The sequence below is a fragment of the Felis catus genome, chromosome D4 (genome assembly GCF_018350175.1).
Source record: "Felis catus isolate Fca126 chromosome D4, F.catus_Fca126_mat1.0, whole genome shotgun sequence".
Classification (NCBI taxonomy): Eukaryota; Metazoa; Chordata; class Mammalia; order Carnivora; family Felidae; genus Felis; species Felis catus.
The window spans coordinates 40,375,780-40,398,104 of NC_058380.1; the positions used below are offsets into that span (position 1 = coordinate 40,375,780).

The 22,325-nt window shown below is 39.7% G+C and overlaps 1 protein-coding gene across 1 annotated transcript in view; it reads right to left on the bottom strand.

Annotated features, from left to right (window-relative positions):
* Positions 1-1,721: 1,721 nt before the first annotated feature.
* Positions 1,722-22,325, bottom strand: part of TTC39B (tetratricopeptide repeat domain 39B) — a 125,413-nt gene continuing 104,809 nt past the window's right edge. Inside the window, 4 exon segments of the mRNA XM_023242337.2 lie at positions 1,722-4,261; positions 7,459-7,575; positions 9,370-9,487; positions 19,695-19,803. Coding sequence (XP_023098105.1) covers positions 4,171-4,261; positions 7,459-7,575; positions 9,370-9,487; positions 19,695-19,803 — 435 coding nt within the window. The 3' untranslated portion in view covers positions 1,722-4,170.

Below are 22,325 nucleotides of genomic sequence, written 5' to 3' on the forward strand. Positions count from 1 at the left end.
AGCATAGCTGAGTCAATGTTGAAACATTAATAATATACAGGGATTGAAAAGGCCACCACATTCTTCAGAATAATGTTAACCTTAGAAAATGTTATTTTAATCATAAAATCTACTAACATCGCAAAGGTGAGCACAACTCGAATGGCTTGTGCTACTGCATCTGAAAAAGGAAGGAATGTCTATAAAATCGGATTAAAAGAACAATGTTAAAAATATGGTCTCGATGCAGTATTTACGGAGCTCTGAGAGCGTGGAGAAGGATCAAAGATGACGCTGATCAATGATGAGATGAAAATTTATGGGCACTTGAACAGAAAAAGCAAACCCCACAGATATATATATATATATATATATATATATATATATATATATACACACACACACACATATATTTGAGCCAGAACTGAAAATGTGACTGTAGTGATTGGGTGATCACAGTAGACAGCAAGGGAAAGCCAGAACTCCAGGAAGCATGCCCTTGGGAGGCCTTTACTTTAAACAGAACCTCAGCATGTATAGAGGAGCACTCCCCAACACTCAGCATCATTCCAACACAAGCCACTAGCCACGTTTTGAGTGCTCAATAGTCCCACGTGGCCAGTGGTTACTATGCCAGACAGAGCAGGACTGAAGGAGAAACACCACTATCCAGAAGTTGAGTGAGGGGAGGAGATAATTTCCCAAGATTCATCCCAGGCCCTATGAATTATAATATCTTAGGGCATCTAAACGATCGCTGGCATCCTCCTTAACTCATTTTAACTAAATGCATTTGAATTTATGATTTGTAAATATGGAGAGAATAACTAAGAGAAAAAACACATATGTAAAAATGGAAATCAATAAAGAATTAATCAGAGTAACTCCAGAAATCTTTCAAGTTAGTCACAAAGACCTTTTTGTAATTATTATTTTCAGTGTGTCCAAAGGAAGAAAAACCATTATTGGAAAACATTAGGAGACCTACTTTAAAAGGAAGGATGAGAAGTAGAATCATGATGACTGTAGGGACCATTAGTCCCTACCACAATGTAACTACATCTACAAGTAGCTTCAAGAGAAGAAAGACTCATTAGTCTTCAAAAGGGGGGGAAGCCGCCTTCTTTATATACACATCGCACTGATTTGAAGCTCTCATCAAAGACTCATTAGAGTGACCTCTAAGTTCACCTATAAGTTTCCAGGCCAAGTAGGAATGACACATAGCTCTGCTAAACTTCCTCCTTTGCAAAAGAGATAGTTATAGTGACAGATTGCTTCAACGATTAAAAATCTTCCTCGGTGCTGATTATTTGGAAATTCACCTCCCTACAGTTTCTACCTCACGTGTAGAAGAAACAGAATCAACGACCTTCCTTTTCCTATGTACCTTGAGACCCTGTATCCACAAGAAGCACAGACACATTAAAATACATGTCCATGTAAGAGTTGATGAAGTTAATCTTCCATTAATTATCAAGCAGAAATCACGCCTTCCTTGTCACCAATCCTACAAAGCATAACCTCTACTTGAGTCTTAAATGTATACAGCACTAATCAGAACCCTGGCTCTCCATTTAGAGAAAAGGAAGAAAGAAAGAAAATTATACCAAAAACTACACAAATTGCACAAACTGTCAGACACATTGGCAGCCCAAACCCATCACATATGCCCCTCAAAACATTAGATAAAATATTGTCACTTCAGCACTCATTCTTCACAAAGCACCCTGAATCCAAAATAACTCCAAAAATGCAGTATTAGCTGATGTAACATGAAACCGAGGCCACCATGGCATCTTAAACAGGACAGGAAACAGGTAAATATTTGTAGCATTAATGATAGTACAACACTTAAACATTCATTGGATACACTATCCACATTACCAGATAACCATAAAAAGAATAGGAAGGAAAAATAAAAACAAAATAAGAAAAAAAATAAGGGAAAAAATTTTAACAGGAGCTAGGAATTTCTTTTACAGTTGTTTGGCAGTGAAGAATTAAAATAAAATAAAAATAACCAATATTAACTTATATTTTTTTTATATTACACCAGAAAGAGAAGTCTTCACTGACATTGGCTGTGACCTGCAGCTTCTCACAAAAACAATATAATATGGGAGTTTATACTTTAAAAAAATAATGCTACCAAAGCTCTTCAAAGGGATTTATAAACTACTTCTCAAGTTATATACAAAATAATTATTAAACATATTTTCCACTGCTGACATTGTAATAGCAGTTCATTCCATTTCCTCTTGCCTGGACCTCAAGTAAAGCTATGTAATTCATATTAATAACACATGATAGCTACCAACATGCTATCTGAAGGGCTAGTACTCTGACTCAAGTTATATTAATCATTTTCCGTCGGAAAGATAGCCTCAGCATTGGTCAAGAATTAGTACCTTATAAGAAAACAAGACCAAATACCTGCTAGGTACAGAATTACGTATCAGGAAACAAACAGTAACGAGCAAGTTCATAATCTGGGTTATGCCAGACACATGAATAAATTTAAAGGTGTCTGAATTTCACACATTTCTTTCATTTTACATCAGAGACCACAAACTCAGCCAATACTTTTGTGTTGATATTGTAATCAGTGCATAAAAATCAGAATTATTACAGCAACCCATAGCCTCTCACAGTTTACAAAAAGCCATCATATGCATTATCTAATTGAGCCATCACAAGCACCAAGCACTGCGCTGCTATCCCCACTGGGGAGACTGAGTCCCAGAAAGGATGAGACTTGATCCATGTCAAGGAACAACGGACTAACAGAGACGGGCTCCTGACTCCCAATCTGGGGCTGTTTCTGTTAAACTGCAGAGGCTTCCAGCTTCCATGTAAGTTATTCTTCAACACAGAATAGAAATAGGACAAAACCCCGATCTATGGATCCATGAATTGTCTTTCCTCGCCCTGGATGCCATCTTGTCATTAGCCCCAGTACATACAAATGGCGGAAGTGGGGGCAGACAGTGATGACTGCAAAATAAGACACACACTTTGTGGAAATCGTTTGGGCTGAACAGTTTGACATCGTTTGCTGAAAATACCTAATACACAGACTGACCGTTATAAAACTGAAAGAGACCTAGAAAGACATCTGTTCTTTTTCCATTTCACAGATGAGGAAAATACACTGATACAGAGAGCAGGGGGCTCCCTAAAGGTCACCCCAATGACTGCTAATCAGTAGCAGAGCCAGGCTCTCCGCTGCATCCTGTCCTGATTGTGTTTCCTAGTTCAAGGACGAAGCACAGTCCGGATATTTACAAGGAACCATCACAGTGCTAGGGAGATTAGAAAATTAGATCTCACTCACCAACATCACGAGTATAAAAATTATTGATATTTTACATATCGTTTAAAGCAGCAGGAAATTTACTTCCTATAGACAAAAATAACCAACATATGTATTGTAGACTCTCATTGCTAAGGTTGAGGATAATTTCTAAAATATGACTTTTCTTCCCTTTAGTTTTTTGAATTTCGTTATTATAACAGACTTAAGTACATTCAAAAAAAAAGGGTAGTCTCTCAAAAATGTCACTACCTTTAACATACATGAAGAATAAAAAACAAAACAAAACAAAACCTAATATGTCACCATCTTTTCTAGATATAGTTCCCTTCATCCTATTAAGGACATTATCCTGTCCCTATTCACACCCACTGCTTGTCTTATGCAGGACACTTCAGGTTATTGTTAATCTTTTTTGAATGTAGGTGATTTTTATTTCCCCTCTTACATTTAAATACTAGGCAACAAAATATCTCTGACCAACAAACCTAAAAATGGCTCAACTTATAAGCCATTTGCTACTTAAACATTAATTACCACATTAAAAAAATAAATAATCTAATTAGACTTCATTATTTTGTGAGTCCCTTAAAAGACTTCTTCACTCTCCAATTCAAATCTAATATGAAATTCTTTTCGGAGAGGCAAAATGTAAGAATTTTCTGGACAGTACTCGATATTGAACATCGTTTCATAGGAAAAAAAAAAAACCACACAGACACAGGTCAACAGTAAACCACAGAGATGATAGAAAATATTGACAATAAAATTAGTTTTTTGTCTCTCATTCGCAAGATCACTTTTCCACTTTAATGAAAGGCCTGATCTACAGCAGATGCCGGTGCTGAGGGAAAATTCCATCCTTCGTGTTCTGATCAATCTGAGGAAGTTGTTTTCCACAGGTGAAGAGCTGCCTGAATTCGAAAGTGTAGTCTGGACTCCATGGAGTAATCTTTGTAGTTGTTTCTAAAGACAATAACAATAAAATTGTAATGTCAAAATTCCTTCATATCCAAGGGCAATACCACCATCTCCCCTTCTTCTCATCTTCATTACTTATTTGCTTCCAAACTTGAATAGGCATTAACAGCAGATCTTGGGGAAATGTAGATTCTGATCCTGTGGGGCAAGGAGGATGGCAATAGTCTATATTTCTAGAAGTCTCCTGGCAGTGCTCTGAAAGTCATACTTTGAGTAGCAAGGTTCTATTTAATGAGCAAGCCATTGACAAACGAGGCAAGAAGCGTATGAAGAGGGTTTCGTAAATTCTGTGGACTATTATTCCTAAATAGTTGAGCTCCTTTTCTAAGCCAGGAATTTTTAAGGCAGCCTCGGGTGAACATCATCAATCACCACTTCCCCACCCCCTCAAAAAAAAAAAAAATCATTCTGAAACGCTCACGCAACAACTACAACAAAGACAGCCACATGATGTGGTGACACCACAATTACTCCTATTCTCCACATGCAAGTAACAATGGTCTGGCCAAAAATTATTGTGTGACAAGGTCAGAAGGGGCCATAACAATCCACGGATTCGCTGACTACTCTGTTTATTAGATGATTCATGGTCACTTCTGTCTGCTAGGATTGCTAAGAATCAGCGCAACAGAATGGCTTCGACTTTGGGCTCCTGCTTTCACACACCGCCCTGGTCCATGGGCAAGCTGTAACTCCTTCCTTTCAGTGGCAGTCGTTTCTTTCTATAGCTCTTCATTGTACACAGGTCTAAGAACTACTTAATAGTAACCGTCATAAGGGTTATTATTTATTCACAATATGGGTTATTATTCATAAACTGAATCAACTTCTTACTAGAGTTTACCAAAGGATGTGACTGGAAAGTTTCCCAAAGGTCTGGCCACTAACTTTGGCAACTTTGCGAAGCTCCAACTACATAAGGGAAAGTGCAGACAGCTGACAGTCCCGAGATGTCCGGGAAGTCCGTTTACGGAGGCATCATCAGCACTGGCTTGAGCTGGTGGTGACTTTCGATTGCTGATGGTCTTCCCGTTTAGTGGTGACTTGCCAGTCTTATTTTCATCATTATAAATTTGTCTTACTGTGCATTCCTTAGGTAACACCAAGTGTGTCCAAATAACGGATACTTCGAACGACAGTAATTATAGTCTCTAATTTTCCAATAGTTAGATTTGAAGATACATACATGTCAGCTGAAATATGAGTCATTCTCACTCTCAACAAATTAGCTTTAAAAGTGACTCACTCAGATATCACCCTTTAAAAAAAAAAAAGGCAGCAGCAGTAGCAGCCTCTCTCAGCTCCATGATGCCCCCAAAGCTTCTTCCTCATTACTATGCTTTATTCACAGCAAAACATCCTGAAAATGGCCTGAAGCAGCTGACTCCATTTTCTCCCCTCACTGGTCAAAGTCACTTGATCTTCATGCTGCCAAGTTCTCTGGACTCAGCTTGCCTGGCCTCTCAGCAGCCATGATCACAACTGACCACTGTCTTCTCTTTGGAACACTTTGCTCGCTTGGCTTTCCTGGATGTCTTCCTTACTCACTGGCCACTTCTTCTGAATCTTATTGTTTAATCTCTAAAATGATGGCATATCCCAAGGCGCTGCACTGGACCTCTTTCTCTAGCTTTATAATTTTCCCAAAATGGTTTCATCAAGTATCGTGGCTTCAAATATCACTGTCTCTTGTGCTGGTGACTTTGAAATCTCTACACTTGGCCTTGACGTTTGCACTGAACTCCATGCTTGTACTGCCAACTCACCATCTCCACACGGACACCTAACAAGCACTTCAAAATACCACGGTCCAAACAGAAGTATGTTTTCTCCTCTCCCAGAACCTCCTCTTCTAAGTATATCTCATTTCAGTAAAAAGTATCGTTTACTACCTAGTGGCTCAACCCCCCAGTTCAGAGGTTGCCTAGCTGTGGCTCCGGCCAGGAATGCTCCCCACCCAGTCTTCTCAAGACTGGCTTTAATTATGCGAATCTCAACTACAATATCACCTCCTCGAAGAAACCTCCCAGACTCGACCCAATCTAAAGTAATACCAGGGACTCTGTACCATATTGTAAATCTCAGCAAAGCATGTACCATTGCTATTTTTCTTATTTATTTGTTTATTCAACATCTCCCTCTAAGTAAGTTGCCTGCTTATGTATAGTTGTCTGTCTAGAGCCTTTACTGGTGTCCGGCACAAAATAAGTGCTCAGTGAATACTTGCTGAACTTGAGTAAATGAACAAACCAATGAATCACTAAGCTGTTTATAGCCTAAAGCTATTATGCCATTCTTTCTCCACTGTAAGAAGCATTCAAGAGGTTTGTGGTCAAACAGACCACAGGGGTTTTGTCTCTGCTAAGTGAGCCATGATCACAAGTCTGAGAGCCATTGTCTAGCAGAAATGAAAGTGCTTTGAAATTACCACAGTAGACAAGAGGAAAAGAGAGCCAGGGAGAGCTTCCGAGGGCTTCTTCAAATCACTGGCTCTTCAAGGAAATGAGAGATATGGCTGAATATACCAAGGGTCAGCAAATCATGACCAAAATAATGGCCAAATCCAGACACACCCATTTATTTACATATTATCTTCTATGACTGCTTTCATATACAGTTGAATAGTTGCAATGAGACCTTAACTTTTTGTAAAACCAAAAATACTTATTATCTGGCCCTTTATAGAGTTTGCCAACCCCAATACAAAAGAGAGTAAGTTAGAAATCGGTCATATAGGGGTGCCTCAGTGGCTCAGTAGGCTAGGCATCCAATTCTTGATTTCAGCTCAGGTCATGATCTCATAGTTTGTGAGTCTGAAACCCCACATCAGGCTCCACACTGAAGCCTGCTTGGATTCCCTCTCTCCCTCTCGTTCTGCCCCTCCCATACTCGCACATGCATATACACTCACTCTCTCTCTCTCAAAATAAATAAAACTTAAAAAAAAAAAAAACAAAACGAAATCTGTCATACAGATTCCCACAATCACAATATTTGTAAATAGTCACAGAGTCAAAAAGGTTAGAAATAGCACAACTACAGCAAAACACATGAGCATAACATCATTACTAAGTTTTCACTAAGGTTTTAACCTCTAAGCATATAACATTACTGCTGCTGTTATACTGGTATTGACATTCCAGACTCTCTAGCAAGCAGGAAAAGCTGCCATCACCACTTACCTTGCAGTTTCTAGGGTCTTTATGGCCTTGTCAATTTCCCCTTGGCTTTTGTACAAAAAGGCCAACTCAAACAGAGTAAATGGCACTAGGTAGTGGTCATACTTCAGTAGCTTTTCACTAAAAGAATGAATCAAAAGTGATTAAGTCTTAACAGAAGAGACGAATTGTTCCCTTTCAATGCATGTACTTTCCCCATTCCTCAGAAAACAGGTGCAGCACTAAGCCTATTACCAGACAGAACTGTCATTATAAAGTCTAAGAACTTAATAAACTATACCAATAAGTAATATGCTTTGAATATATTAAACTTTTATTTTAATCCTTAATCTAAATCCAGCACTAAGCATTGTTCACGCCCCTTAGGAAGATGAATGTATGCAGATCTTCAAAGATTAACCCTGGAAAACACAAGGTCATCCTCCTAAAAAAGATGAACAGGTTCAGGAAATGATTCCATTTAGATATAAGAACATTGTATTATTTTATACAGTGAAGTTTTATAAGGCTAAAAAAAGTCAATAAAGAAGTTGTCAACACTTCTGTTTTCAGCAATATTATGAAATCTGACCATAAAACATCTGGAAGCAATAAAAAATATATATATAAGTAACGCCCTTCCAAATGCATAGCTAGGCTCACAAGAACATAGAAAAGACTCTCAAACTAACAACAAAAGAAAGTCAGAACTCTAAGTGTGTGGATGATGTCAAAGCAGTATTGGGATATGCTTCAGCCTTAATCAACCAGGGCTTTATATCTCAATGTCCATGCGGGAGATGAGGCCTTATGCCCACATAAGAGCAGAACTGAGTCCTCTGTATAAATCAGGGGCCATATTCCATCAGAGAAAGGGCAGATTGGAAAAACCCACTCCCCGGCATAGTAGGAAGACAAGGGAAGTTGGCTCCTTGGCCTGCACTCCAGGTTGGAAGGAAAAAAACACATTCCTTGGGAAATTAATAACCAATAGGCCTGCCCCCACATGAATTTGCAATTCAAATTTACATGGCCCTGGGGTGCCTGGGTGGCTCAGTAGGTTGAGCATCTGCGGCTCAGGTCATGCTCTCATGGCTCATGAGTTCCAGCCCCACGTCAAGCTCTGTGCTGACAGCTCAGAGTCTGGAGCCTGCTTCGGATTCTGTGTCTCCCTCTCTCTCTCTCTCTGCCCCTCCCTTGCACATTCTCTCTCTCTCTCTCTCTCTCTCTCTCTCTCTCTCTCTCTCAAAAATAAACATTAAAAAAAAAACAAAAAACAAATTTACATGGCTCAAATGATCCAAGGACCTCTAAGCAATGATATTAACATGAAAGTGGGCCTGGGCTGAAACTGCTTTGAGGGCATCTGGCAGAAATAAAAGCAAAATCACTTTAGAGAAACTCTTCTTCAATCCTAGCCTCAGAGGCATCTCAAGACAAAACCCCAAAGAGGGGAGCTCACGATCCAAAATTACAAAACACGTGAGCCAACAACTCACTATAGATTCGATAAACGTAACACATAGCACAAATGGGTCATCCTTTTGATCCTTCCAGGAACACGAGTAAAATAGAACTCAAGGGATACTTCTTTGTTTCCTTAAAGCAGTATATTACTTATTTGGGAAAGAGACATGGTCGCTTCCCTCTTATCAGAACACCTGTCCTGACCAGTCCTCCTACATTCTCGTATAAAACAACGTTTAGTTTTCACAGAACTTAGGGTTCTGCTTAAACTACCCAGTGGAAATGCATACAGCCATGTTCTTCTTGGTCTATAGCTTTGCCCTCAAAGGACGAAGAGAACACTACTGGATTCTCTCCCTGGGAACACCGAGGAAAATGTCAGCAGCGGGAGATAACCCATCACTGTCTCACAGCAACTTCCTGGAAACCACGGTGCACACGCCGCTTGGCTTCCTTGTCTGTCGGTACCTTTGGACGACGTGGTTGAAGCACAGCTCCGCCTGCAAGGGCCGCTGCAAGTTCTTCAGGCAGCACCCTTTCAGCAGCTTCACCAGGCACTCGTCGTCCACAGAGTAGTCGCTCAAGCCTTAAAGCAAAACAAGCAGAAATCACACACAAAAGGAGAAACACTTAAACATCGTAATTAAGAGGCAGAACCAATAGCTATTTGGTTTCAGAGGGATCTTTGTTTCAAATTTATTTAAGAGAGAGAGAGAGAGAGAGAGAGAAAGCACCAGTGGGGGAGGGGTGGAGAGAGAGGGAGAGGGAGAGAATCGCAAGCAGGATCCCTGCTGTCAGCATGGAGCCCAGCGTGGGGTTCAAACTCACGAACCCGAGAGATCACGACCTGAGTCGATACCAAGAGTTGGAAGTTTAGCCGAATGAGCCACCCAGGTGTTCCTCAGAGGTATCATTTAAACACAAGGGAAGTATTTTTAGCACTTGTTATGTTTCACTTAATAAAACACAATGAAAATATTTTAAATTAAAAGAATAGAGAGTTCACTACATTAATACACCAATTTACTAAGGGGTTCACTCTATCCACTTAAAAATCTTTTCTCAGGGGTGCCTGGGTGGCTGGTTCCAACTCTTAGTTTAGGTTCAGGTCATGATCGCACAGTTCCTGGATTCGAGCTCCACGTCGGGCTCTGCACTGTTAGCAAGGGGCCTGCTTGGATTTCTCTCTCCCTCTCCCTGCCCCTCCCCAACATACATACACACATATGCTTGCTCACTCTCTCTCTCTCAAAATAAATCAACTTTAAAAAAATATTTGAGATCCTAAAAAAAATGCGTACTATAAAAAAAAAAATCTTTTTTTAGGTGCTCATTCTTGGAGTTATGTAACCTTAGATGTAACAATAGGAAACCTGAACTCTAAATGAAGCAAGAGCTTTATTAATCCTATAAAAGGTAAAGCAGTGAGGAGCAAGGAGCCTGCCTCGTCCTGTGGTTCTGGCGTCTAACTGTGCTGGCTTCACGCATAAGCGGATAACACTTCCATATGGAGAAGCAGATGGCTTCCCACCCATTAAAAATTCAGGAAGTAGAATGCCCTCTCCAGATCATTCTGTTTACAACTTATCAATTCTCCCAGGTTATGTTCTTTTGGGGGGAAATTATGTCATAAAATTAGGCAAAATGGTTCTGAAGTGCATGTAAGTTACCTAAAACCCTCGCAAAACTTGCAACTGCTTGAGGCTAATGTGAAGGTTTCTCTTTCACCACGTTTTCCCTTTTGAAAACGACCCTTTGCCTTCCTACAGTGCAAGGCTACAGAATGTTAAACAAAAGGAATCATATTATGCGTGCCATCAACCTGACAAAGGTAGCCATTTCACATCTACCACTTCGGAATTCGGAATTCGGGGGTTTTGCAAGTTACTGCAACTAAGTCATTCCAAAGACACACTGCTAATTTACACGCTCAGCTGTGACCACAAACACAGGGGACTGGAGGGGCAGTCAACCAAACCAGTGAGGCCTGGGAGTCCTCATATTGAGATCCTCCTGCTTCCAGTACAAACCTCAGAAATCACCATTAACACACGCTGGTGTGGCTTGGGGATTTGTTTTTTTTTTTTTTTTTTTTTTAAGTTTTATTTATTTAAGCAATCTTTATACCCCATATGGGGCTCGAACTCATGACCCCAAAATTAAGAATCGCACATGCCTCCAACTGAGCCAGGCAGGTGCACCAACACACGCTGGTGTTTTAGTTAGTAAACTGCTTGTTTATGGGAGGTTAATGATGCTACTCAACCAACTGGAAGGGGATCACTTTACCTCTAGGTGCTAAAATCAGCTGACACTCACCTCTCGCTTCTAAGCTCTGATAGTTCATTCACCAAGAAAAATCACAGGTATCAATATCACATTACCTTTCCTACTAAAATTAAGGACTATTTTTCAACCTCTACCCACCCTCCCCCCACACACAAACATATCCATGCTTCTAAGCATGGATGCTCACTGAAATATACATACAGGAAGCAATATCTTCCCAGGCCTAGAACCGAACCCTTAGGGACCATACTGGATGCTAGTTTTTAGTATCATTTTTATGCATTCTATTGAGTTCTGTATTAGCATTTTTGAAAGTTTGTCTTATAAAATTCTAGTGCTCAGTGAGTGATGGTTTTGCTGAGAAACAGCAAATCTTGCTGGAAAATTAAAGTACCAGTAAAGCCACACTTAGCTTTTATTTAGATCATGAATGAAGGATATGGAAAATGGGCTCAAAAACACCACATTCCTCCAAAAACCTTAGCAAAACCACTATTTCCTCACCACAGAACACTGTCGGATGATTATTTTCCCTTAAAATAGGAATGCTTTATCATGATTCTCAACCTCATGGGCAAGTTCACAGATGAACATTTCAACACACAATTTCCATTTTATATTCCAAGAAAAATATCCAATAATGCTGCCAAAGCACATTTTCATCACAAAAGATCTGCTTAACTTAATAAAGCAGAGGGCAGGCTGAGGAAAAAGAAAGCCTGAAGCCGAAACTACAAAAATATTCACACGGAACTTTTTAGAAACCAGCTGAAATGCACCAAAGGAAAAATTTAAGAATAGATTTAGCAAGTGAAAAGCCATCGAGTAGCATTTTCCCTTTTATGTAACCCTGACCATGTTCGCTATATAATTCCACAAAGCAAGCAGTCAAAGCAGAACTACTCTACCAACTTCTGGCTACATGATGAGCTCAGTTAGATTTCCAATGGAGCACTAACGGAATTAAGAGCAGACACTGACTCCACGCATGGTAACAAGTGTTTTTCTCTTATTAAACCTTATCCTTCCCTTTGCATCCATAACCAGCCTTTCGTAACTGCATTGTCAGACGAGAACACCAACTGTACCCTCTGTCATCTTTTACTTCAGAGACACTTGCCAAGAGGAAGAGAAGCAGAAACACATTCGATTCCCAACACCTCAGTTTTACAACTTCATTTTTTTTTTTTTTCAATTTTGGATCTTTTGCCCCTTGCTCTGAAAGATAAGAGCTTAATTACTGAAAGGTCACTACTGGGGAGGAAGAGGGAGCAGAGATGGAAATCTGGTCATTCCCCTGCATAAAACAATGGACCTGGAAGAAATTATCACAAATTTCACGTCTAAAATCTGGCAAAGATAATCTTCAGGAAGGAAAACTTTTTTTTTTTTTTTTTAAGCCAGAGGGAACACATACAAAAACAGAATTGTACAAAGTACGGTGCATCTGTCTGAGCTTCCCCTAGCCCCGCTTAAATATCTCTAAGCCCATCATCTCAACGGATCATAAAAAGAGTAAGGAACGAATGGAGAGAACAGTCTGGTTTTCTAAGCTTCTATTGCACTGCACATGCATAGTCTGATACATAATATTAACTCCTTTAAACCTGTCCCCCAACTAGTAAGGGACCAAATAAGCTTTGAGGTAAAGGCTGAAGAGACTGCTCAAATAGAGAAAAACTCAATAGTCCCTCAGGACTTCTTACTATATAAAGGTCCTGGGCTCTCTCGGTACTACAAAGGATAGACATTCAAGTATCAGAATTCATTGCACTGAACCAAAACCCTTTTGTTTACGGGAAAACACAAGAAACGAGCTGGTCTACTTTTCTGGGGGCGGTGTGGGGGGACAATCTACAAATGTCTCCATTTAATTTTTTTTTCAACGTTTTTTATTTATTTTTGGGACAGAGAGAGACAGAGCATGAACGGGGGAGGGGCAGAGAGAGAGGGAGACACAGAATGGGAAACAGGCTCCAGGCTCCGAGCCATCAGCCCAGAGCCCGACGCGGGGCTCGAACTCCCGGACCGCGAGATCGTGACCTGGCTGAAGTCGGACGCTTAACCGACTGCGCCACCCAGGCGCCCCCAAATGTCTCCAATTAATAAAAAGAGGTTTTCCTTCGCCTCCTGGTTTTTACATATGCACTTATTAAAAACATACCCATTTTCCCAATTGGTTTGTAGATATGTGGGCTTTAATCCTAGATAACTCCCCTACTGGCAGGAACAATGTTTTCTTAGCCTATCATAATTCTATAACTAATATGGAAAATCTAAGAGTATTCAAATGAGCAAGTTAATTTAAAGTAGACAAATTAGCTGAACAAAAATGAATACTAAAATTTGTTTAAAAGCCCAAATGGATGTTACAAAGGTGCATTTTGTGAAATCTCATTTTTTAAGGTGAACTTTCATGTGGTTTCATTTCACCTAAATTTCAAAATGATGTAACTTTATGTTGACATAACACTCAAATCAAAATGAAGTATTTTTCAGGACTCCTGGGTGGCATCCAACTTCAGCTCAGGTCACGATCTCACAGTTCGTGGGTTTGAGCCCCGCATCGGGCTCTGCGCTGACAGCTTGGAGCCTGAAGCCCGCTTTAGATTCTGTGTCTCCCCCTCTCTCTGCCCTCCACTGCTCACGCTCGTGCTCTCTCTCTCTCTCAAATATAAAATAAACATTTAAAAAACATTTTAATAAAAAAGAAATATTTTTCCTTTTTTAATTCTTTCACATTGAAGAGTAAAGATCATCTCACACTCATTAGTATGGCTACTGCCAAAAAAGAAAGAAAGAAAGAAAGAAAGAAAGAAAGAAAGAAAGAAAGAAAGAAAGAAAGAAAGAAAGAAAGAAAAGAAAAAAACAAGGAAACGGCCACCAAAAAAAACCCCCATAAATTACAAGTATTGGGAGGATATAAAGAAATTGGAACCTTGCAGACTGCTGGGGCGGGGGGGAATACAAAATGGTGCAGCCACTAGAGAAAACAATGTGGCAATTCCTCAAAAAATTTAAAATAGAAATGCCATATGATCCAGCAATTCTACTTCTAGGCATATATCTACAAGAACTGAAAGCAATCTCAAAAAAATATTTGCAAACTCATGCTCATAGAAGTATTATTTGTAACATCCAAAAAGTGGAAGCAATCCAAACGTACAAAATGTGATGTGTACAGTCAATGGAATATTACGCAGCCTTGAAAAGGGGAAATTCTCACACATGCTACAACATGGATGTATGCTGAGGCCTATTATGCTAAGTGAAATAGGCCAGTCCCAAAAGGACAAATAATATAGGATTCCATCATACAAGCAACCTACAGTAGTCAAATTCATCATAACAAAAAGTAGAAGTGTGGTTGCCACAGGCTATGGGGAGAGGGAAACGGAGTTATTTTTAATGGGTATTGAGAAGTTCTGGAGGCTGGCTGCACAACTATGTGAATATACTTAACATTACTGAACTGTACAGTTAAAAATGGGTCACATGGAGGGGCGCCTGGGTGGTTCAGTTGGTTAAGTGTCCAACTTCGGCTCAGGTCATGATCTCACAGTCCTCAAGTTCGAGCCCTGCATCGGGCTCTGTGCTGACAGCTCAGAGCCTGGAGCCTGCTTCAGATTCTGTGTCTGCCTCTCTCTCTGCCTCTCCCCTGCTTGCACTCTCTCTCTCTCTCTCTCAAAAATAAATAAACATTAAAAAATTTAGTAACAAAATTAAAAGTATGTAAAGATGTAATTGTGAAAACAATAGTAAAGAAGTTTAATACAACTCTCTATATAGAAACTAAGTAGAAAATACATTCGTGACAGAACATCTAGAACATACAGAGGAAGTCTAAAACGTTCACATAGTGAGTCTGTAAGTCTGTACTTCTACATACGCTCCTTTGGTTCTCTGTTAAATAGTACAAACTTTGGATTTCTCTTTTTGATCCCAGTTTCTTGAGTCTTTTCATCCACTTGTTTCCATGGGGCCCAGAAATCACAAAGAATCATCAGTCCATGAAGATAAATACCTCAGTATTTCGGCCACTCTATCTAACCTCCAGCTCATAAGGGGCTTTTGTGTTAAAACTTTTCGGTAAGGGGGAGGAAAAAAGAAGAGAAAAGGAACCATGGTTCTTTATAAAAACTCTTCCTTTAATATGGGAAATGGTATTACTCACCCTCCATCAGCAAATGACCTTTGTGTGGATAGTGGAGTAGATCATTCCATTTATCTCATCTCCCGTGATTACCAGTTTATATTTGCAGAATAGCTCTTTGTGGTAAGTGGATGGGGTATTGTCTGTGACCTCAGAACATCACTGCTTTTTATTCTATGGGCTTCTTCAACTATCCTGCCTGAAACCTTGACCTTGTTAGCAAATCAGGCCACTGATTCAGCTTTCACTCTTTTATATTTCTTCTCCTTATGATGTCAAAGTTAGAATTAATTTTTAAAAAAATTTTTTAATGTTTATTTTTGAGAGAGAGAGAGAGAGAGAGAGAGAAAGAGAGAGAGAGAGGCAGAGTGCGAACAGGGGATGGGCAGAGAGAGAGGGAGACACAGAATCCGAAGCAGCCTCCAGGCTGAGCTGTCAGCACAGAGCCCGATGAGGGGCTCGAACTCATGAACCACGAGATCATGACCTGAGCTGAAGTCAGAGGTTTAACCAACTGAGCCACCCAGGCACTCCTAGAATTAATTTAAATATGGAAAAATCAGCCGAAATGCCCAACAATACCAAAGAGCTGATTAAATTATGCTATGTTAGCTCCATGCAGGGCTATGAAGCTTTTGAAATTATTCTAAGAGCCATTAAACAACAACTTAGAAGTCTAAGAGAAAACAATCTTCTGTGTCTGCAAAAACATAACAGTCATCACAGAGCAAAAGGAAGCATGGAAAGTCACAAACTAAAACCAGAAGTATACTTGTACCTTGTGCTGCTCTAAAGCTCGACTGATTGTTCATCTTTTTCGGGTACGGATGTATTCAGATACAATTCACATATGGTCCAATTCACCCGTTTGAAGCACACAGTTCACTGGTTTTGAGTATATTATAGAGTTGTACAACCAGTACCACAATCTTCGAATATTCCACTTCTGGGTATTTATCCAAAGAAAGTGAAAACACTAACTTGAAAAGGTATTTGCACCCTCATGTTTATTGCAGCATTATTTACAATAGTCAAAATATAGAAGCCATCAATGGAAGAACGGATAAAGAAAATGTTGTAGACACATACAGTGGAATATTATTTAGCCATAAAAAATAAAATCTCAGGGCACCAGGTGGCTCAGTCGGTTAAGCTTCCAACTCTTGATTTCGGCTCAGATCATGATCTCACAGTTCATGAGATCGAGCCCCATGTCAGGCTCCATGCTGGGAATGGAGCCTGCTTTGGATTCATTCTCTCTCTCTCTCTCTCTGCCTTCATCCCTCCTCTCTCTCTCTCTCCCTTTGTCCCTCCCTCACTTGTGTGCATGCTCATGGCATGCGCACTCTCTCTCTCTCTCATCTCAATATTCTCTCAATAAATAAATACAATCTTGCCGTTTTGCAACAACACAGATTGACCTTGAGGGCATTTTGCTAAATAGTGTGATAAGTCAGTCAGAGAAATACAAATACCATACATCTCACTTCTATGTGGACTCTAAAACAAACAGGGGCCCCTGGGTGGCTCAGTCAGTTAAGTGTCTGACTTCGGCTCAGGTCATGATCTCATGGTTCATGAGTTCAAGCCCTGCATCAGGCTCTGTGCTGACAGGCTAGGAGCCTGGAGCCTGCTTTGGATTCTATGTCTCCCTCTCTTTCTGCCTCTCCCCTACTCGAGCTCTGCCTCTCTCTCTCTCAAAAATAAATAAACATTAAAAAACTTTTTTTCTTGGGGTGCCTGAGTGGCTCAGTCGGTTGAGCGTCCGACTTCGGCTCAGGTCAAGATCTCGCAGTGTGTGAGTTTGGGCCCCGCATCGGGCTCTGTGCTGACAGCTCGGAGCCTGGAGCCTGCTTCGGATTCTGTGTCTCCCTCTCTCTCTGCCTCTCCCCAGCTCATGCTCTGTCTCTATCTCAAAAATAAATAAAACATTAAAAAAAATTTTTTTAACTTTTTTTTTCTTAAATAAGTAAAACAAACAACAAACAAAATAAAAACAAGCTCATAAATTGGCGGTTGCCAGGGGTGGGGCATGGGAGGTGGGAGAAATGGGTTAAGAGGGTCAAAGGTATTAACTTCCCATTATAAAATACATAAATCATGGGACTATAATGTACATGGTAACTATAGTTAATAATACTTGCATATTTGAAAGTTGCTAAGAGAACAGATCTTAAAAGTTCTCAACACAGGGGTGCCTGGGTGGCTCAGTAGGTTGAGCGTCTGACTTCGGCTCAGGTCATGATCTCACAGCTCGTGAGTTCGAGCCCCGCATCAGGCTCTGTGCTGACAGCTCGGAGCCTGGAGCCTGCTTCTGCTTCTGTGTCTCCCTCCCTCTCTGCCCCTAACCCACTCTCATTCTGTCTCTGTCTCTCTCAAAAATAAATAAACATTAAAAAAAAAGTTCTCAACACACACACACAAAAAATTTTTTGTAGCTGTGTATGGTAACAAATGTTAACTAGACTTTTAGTGTTGCATTAGAGTCCACAATACTGAATCATTATGGTACACATCTGACATTCACACAATGTAATATGCCAATTATACCTCAATTTTTAAAAGTTTATGATATATTAAGTGCAAAAAAAAGTAAATTAGTACACATCCAGGCACACTACGGTTACAACTATAAAACTAAGGCTAGGATGGGACAAACTAAAATCCTAAATTAATTGTGTTATAGTAGCAAAAGTATGGGTGACTTTTTTCACCTACATCTATCAATCAAAATGATGTGCTTAATTTTTTAACCATAAAGAAAATCTCATTTAACATTTCAACCTCATTCTGTTACTCCAAATACAAAAATGATCCAAATGAGGTCCTCATCCCTGGAGCTATGTTCAATATTTAATTCCCCATGTGGAGAATATATTGAGTATGGGGCTAACCATTCCATCAGTGCCCATCTTTTTCCAATTACGAAATGGGAGTTAACTGTTATAATTTTCTCTGACTTTTCTTGAACTTCCATGGCCTTTGCCATGTTTATCACCATGGAAGTTTTCATGTTACTTCTGTGGTTAGAACACTCCGAAGGAGGGGCACCTGGGTGGCTCAGTCCATTAAGCAGCCGACTTCAACTGAGGTCATGATCTCACGGTTCTTGAGTTCAAGCTCCTATTAGGCCCTGCGCTGACAGCGCAGAGCCTGCTTGGGATTCTCTCTCCCTCTCCTTCTCTGCCCTTTCCCCACTCGTGCTTCCACTCTCTCTCTCAAAATAAATAAACTTAAAAAAAAAAAAAAAAAAAAGAACATTCCAAAGGATAAGACCGTTATCTTGGGATAATACCTGAACGATTAGGAGGTTCAGGAGCAACACTTACAAAGGCTGCCATTTAATAGAATCATTCATCAAAAGATAAAGCCTCTATTTAAGATAACAAATCAGGCAATGTCAGAACAAGAAAACTTTGGATATCATCTGGGTATCTTGGAATATCATCATCCCATTTTAAAAGAAACCAGAGGCCTAGAATGATGAGGTATGCCTTCCGGAGTCTCACAGCCGCAGAGCTGGGGCTGTAAGCCCAGATGGCCTGATTCCCCTTCTACTAAGCCAGCTGCTTCCAGGAAATGGAGCTTTCAGCAAACTGGAGAGGGGCCTCCAGTACAACCAACAGCTATCACTAGAAAAATTAAATTGTGATAAAAATTCAACTTGAAAACAATCTCTGTGTCTGCAAAAACATAACAGTCATCACAGAGCAAAAGGAGGCATGGAAAGTCACAAACTAAAACCAGAAGTACACTTGTGCCTTGCGCTGCTCTACAGCTCAAAATAATTGTTCGTCTTTTTCAGGTACGGACGTAGTCAGATACAATTCACACACGGTCCAATTCACCCGTTTGAAGCACACAGTTCACTGGTTTTGAGTATATTATAGAGTTGTGCAACCAATACCACAATCTTCGAACATTTTCAACACTCCAAAAAGAAATGCCATACCCTTCAATTATCTCTCTCTCTCACACACACACACACACCCACACATACACCAGTTCTCCCATCTCTAGGCAACCACTAGTCCGCTTTCTGTCTTTATAGATTTACCTGTTCTCAATATTTCATGTATATGGAGTCATGCAATATGCTGTCTTCCGCAACTGGCGTCTTTCCTTTAGCCCCCGTGCCCCCAAGGCTCGTCCACATTGCAATGTGTGTCATTCTTCCCTCTTCTGACTGCAATCACCCAGACCCTTGCAGCCCAAGTGCTATGTCCTTGTGATGCATACAAATTAACATGGGCAGATGTGCACAGGGAAAGGACAGGAAAGTGGTTATAAAAAAAAAAAAGAAAGAAAGAAAGAAAAGAAAAGATTTCCGGCTTTTGCTTTTCATACTTACTTTCATTTTGTAAAGCGGCCTCCGCCTTTTCAACAGTTACCAACAGATTTTCAGAAAGGTCTTTTCTCTTGCTCACTATTGGAAAACCATTCCAGACATACATCATTTCCTAAGGAGGAAGAATGAAAAACCATTCGCAATTATGTGAGGTTATTCAATGTCCTTTACAACAAAGAAACTACTTCCTTGGTTGCTAGAGATCTCAAGACGACATTCTGAGATCATTCTCCTTAGCTTTCCTCATATGGAGTATGGTGCATATAATTTCCCCTTTTCTTGTTTCATGATATGCCTTTTTCCCTTTTATACCGTGAAGTAATTCAATATATACAGTATATTAGGTTTTTACTGAAAAAATGTGCTCATTCATGTAAGCATCTCCCGGTATTCAATTCTTTTGGCAGATAATAGGTTACAAATACAGAAATAAATAGAATACTTTTAACTGATACTATAAACAATTGTTATTTGCTATAAATTTTTGTTGTTATATTTAAGTAAAGGGAAACATTTTAAAATATCTGCCAATTGTTTACATAAAATGTTTCCAAGGACTTCACTGGGAAGGAACACAGAAAATATTTTAATGGCTCTTTTATATCATTAAAAACATGTGACAGTCCAGCAATGCAATCCAATATGCAGAAAATGCATTCATTTAAAGGCCATATGGCTGAATGACAGCACCGAAAATGTAAACTAATGATTTCTCATTGCAAATTACGTTTCATAGGCTAACAGATGAGAATGTTTTTGGACCAGAAGCAAATATGCTTTTGCTTGAAAATATTTTTCTAACTTTCCTGGTAGTACAGTTCATATTTTTAAGGGTCTGAAATAAGCAAGATAATTAGTATCTTTTTAGAGATAAATGAATTTTAAAATATGATAAAGATATTGTTTGAACAGCTTCTCACAGGGAAGTAGTGGAAATGAGGAAAACACATTTGAGTGACAACAAAGTTATCTCTACTCTATGGCACTGAAAACTAAGATCATAACACTCTATTTTTTTTTTTTCCTAACAGTTTCTTGTTGCTAACAATGTTAAGACCTCAACCTACTACTTAACGGAATAGTTATGTGATGATTTTTTTAATTTTGCTTTTATCAATAGGCTTTTTTATCAGAAAGGGGCACCTGGGTGGCTCAGTCCATCAAGCATCCGACTTTCGGTTTCGGCTCAGGCCATGATCTCATGGTTTGTGAGTTTGAGTACCATGTCAGGCTCTGCGCTGTCAGCTCAGAGCTGACAGCGCAGAGCCTGCTTGAGATTCTCTCTCTCTCTCTCTCTCTCTCTCTCTCTCTCTCTCTCTGTGTCTGTCCCCTGCTCACACACTCTCTCAAAATAAATAAACTTAAAAGAAGAAGAAGAAGAAGAAGAAGAAGAAGGAGGAGGAGGAGGAGGAGGAGGAGGAAGGCAAGCTCATATTTGAGATTTTATGAAAAATGGCAATTCGGTGAGATTCCTAGTTACCACAAATTCAAACCAATTCTACCCCCTTAAACCTGCAGAAAGAAGTGCAGTGAGTTACCCTTCCTTAAAACCCTTAATGATCAAAGCAGGCTATAGTTATGTACACACCAGCATCTAAGCTGTAGGGCACAGAAAGGACTATTATGCTTTAGAAAGTTCTTGCAAAAGTTTTATGACACAAAGAAAAAAATTCCCAATGCAGATCACTTGATAGAAATCAGTCAGGAACAGATCTAAAAGCTGTATATGGTAAACCAGCAGCAGGCTCCCATGTTAGCTGGAAAGGGGGAATGTTTGGTCATTTTTGTGATTTGCATGGTGTTCCTGTTTTTATCTATGCTCAGATAGGGTTGTAAAGTGATATTTTTGTCTCACTCCATCACAGGCACAGAATAACCTGGTCTGACAGTGGTGCTCTCAGAGATATCTTAAACGGAGACTATGTGGACCTGGGAACTAGGTACAGGCTAGCTCCCATCTGACACCTGCTGGGGGCTGCAGTGCTCTTTTTCACAGACTATAGAAAGAGCTCCTATGAGTCGATGACAAAAAAACTAATGAAAACTTACATTAGTATATGAACAAGTCACAAAAGAAGAAATAAAAATGAATCAGCACACGAAAAGATGCTCAACCACACCAACAGGCAAATGCAAATTAAAAGAGCAAAACACTGTTGGTAGAAATTTAAACCAGTACAGCCTTTCTGGAGGGCAATGTGGCAATGTTAAATAGTAAATGCATACACCCTTCAACCAGGAATTCCATTTCTAGAAATATTTCCAGAGAATTATATGAGCATGCACACACACACACACACACACACACACAAAGTCAGGAAACCCCAAAGGAGGACTACAGATGTCAGCTTGCACATAACGGCATTTCTATGGTATGTGACACCTACGTAAAACCAAAGCCCCAAAGAGCCAGAATAATTTGAAATATTCAGGACTTTTTAAAGAAATCTCCATTAAGAAAATTTAAGTTGAAATTATGCTTTCATGAAGCCTAACCTAAACAACGTAACAATTAAGAATGTGAGCTCCAACTTGTACCCCAATGTTTATAGCAGCACTCCCAACAATAGCCAAATTATGGAAAGTGCTTAAATGTCCATCAACTGATGAATGGATAAAGAAATTGTGGTTTAT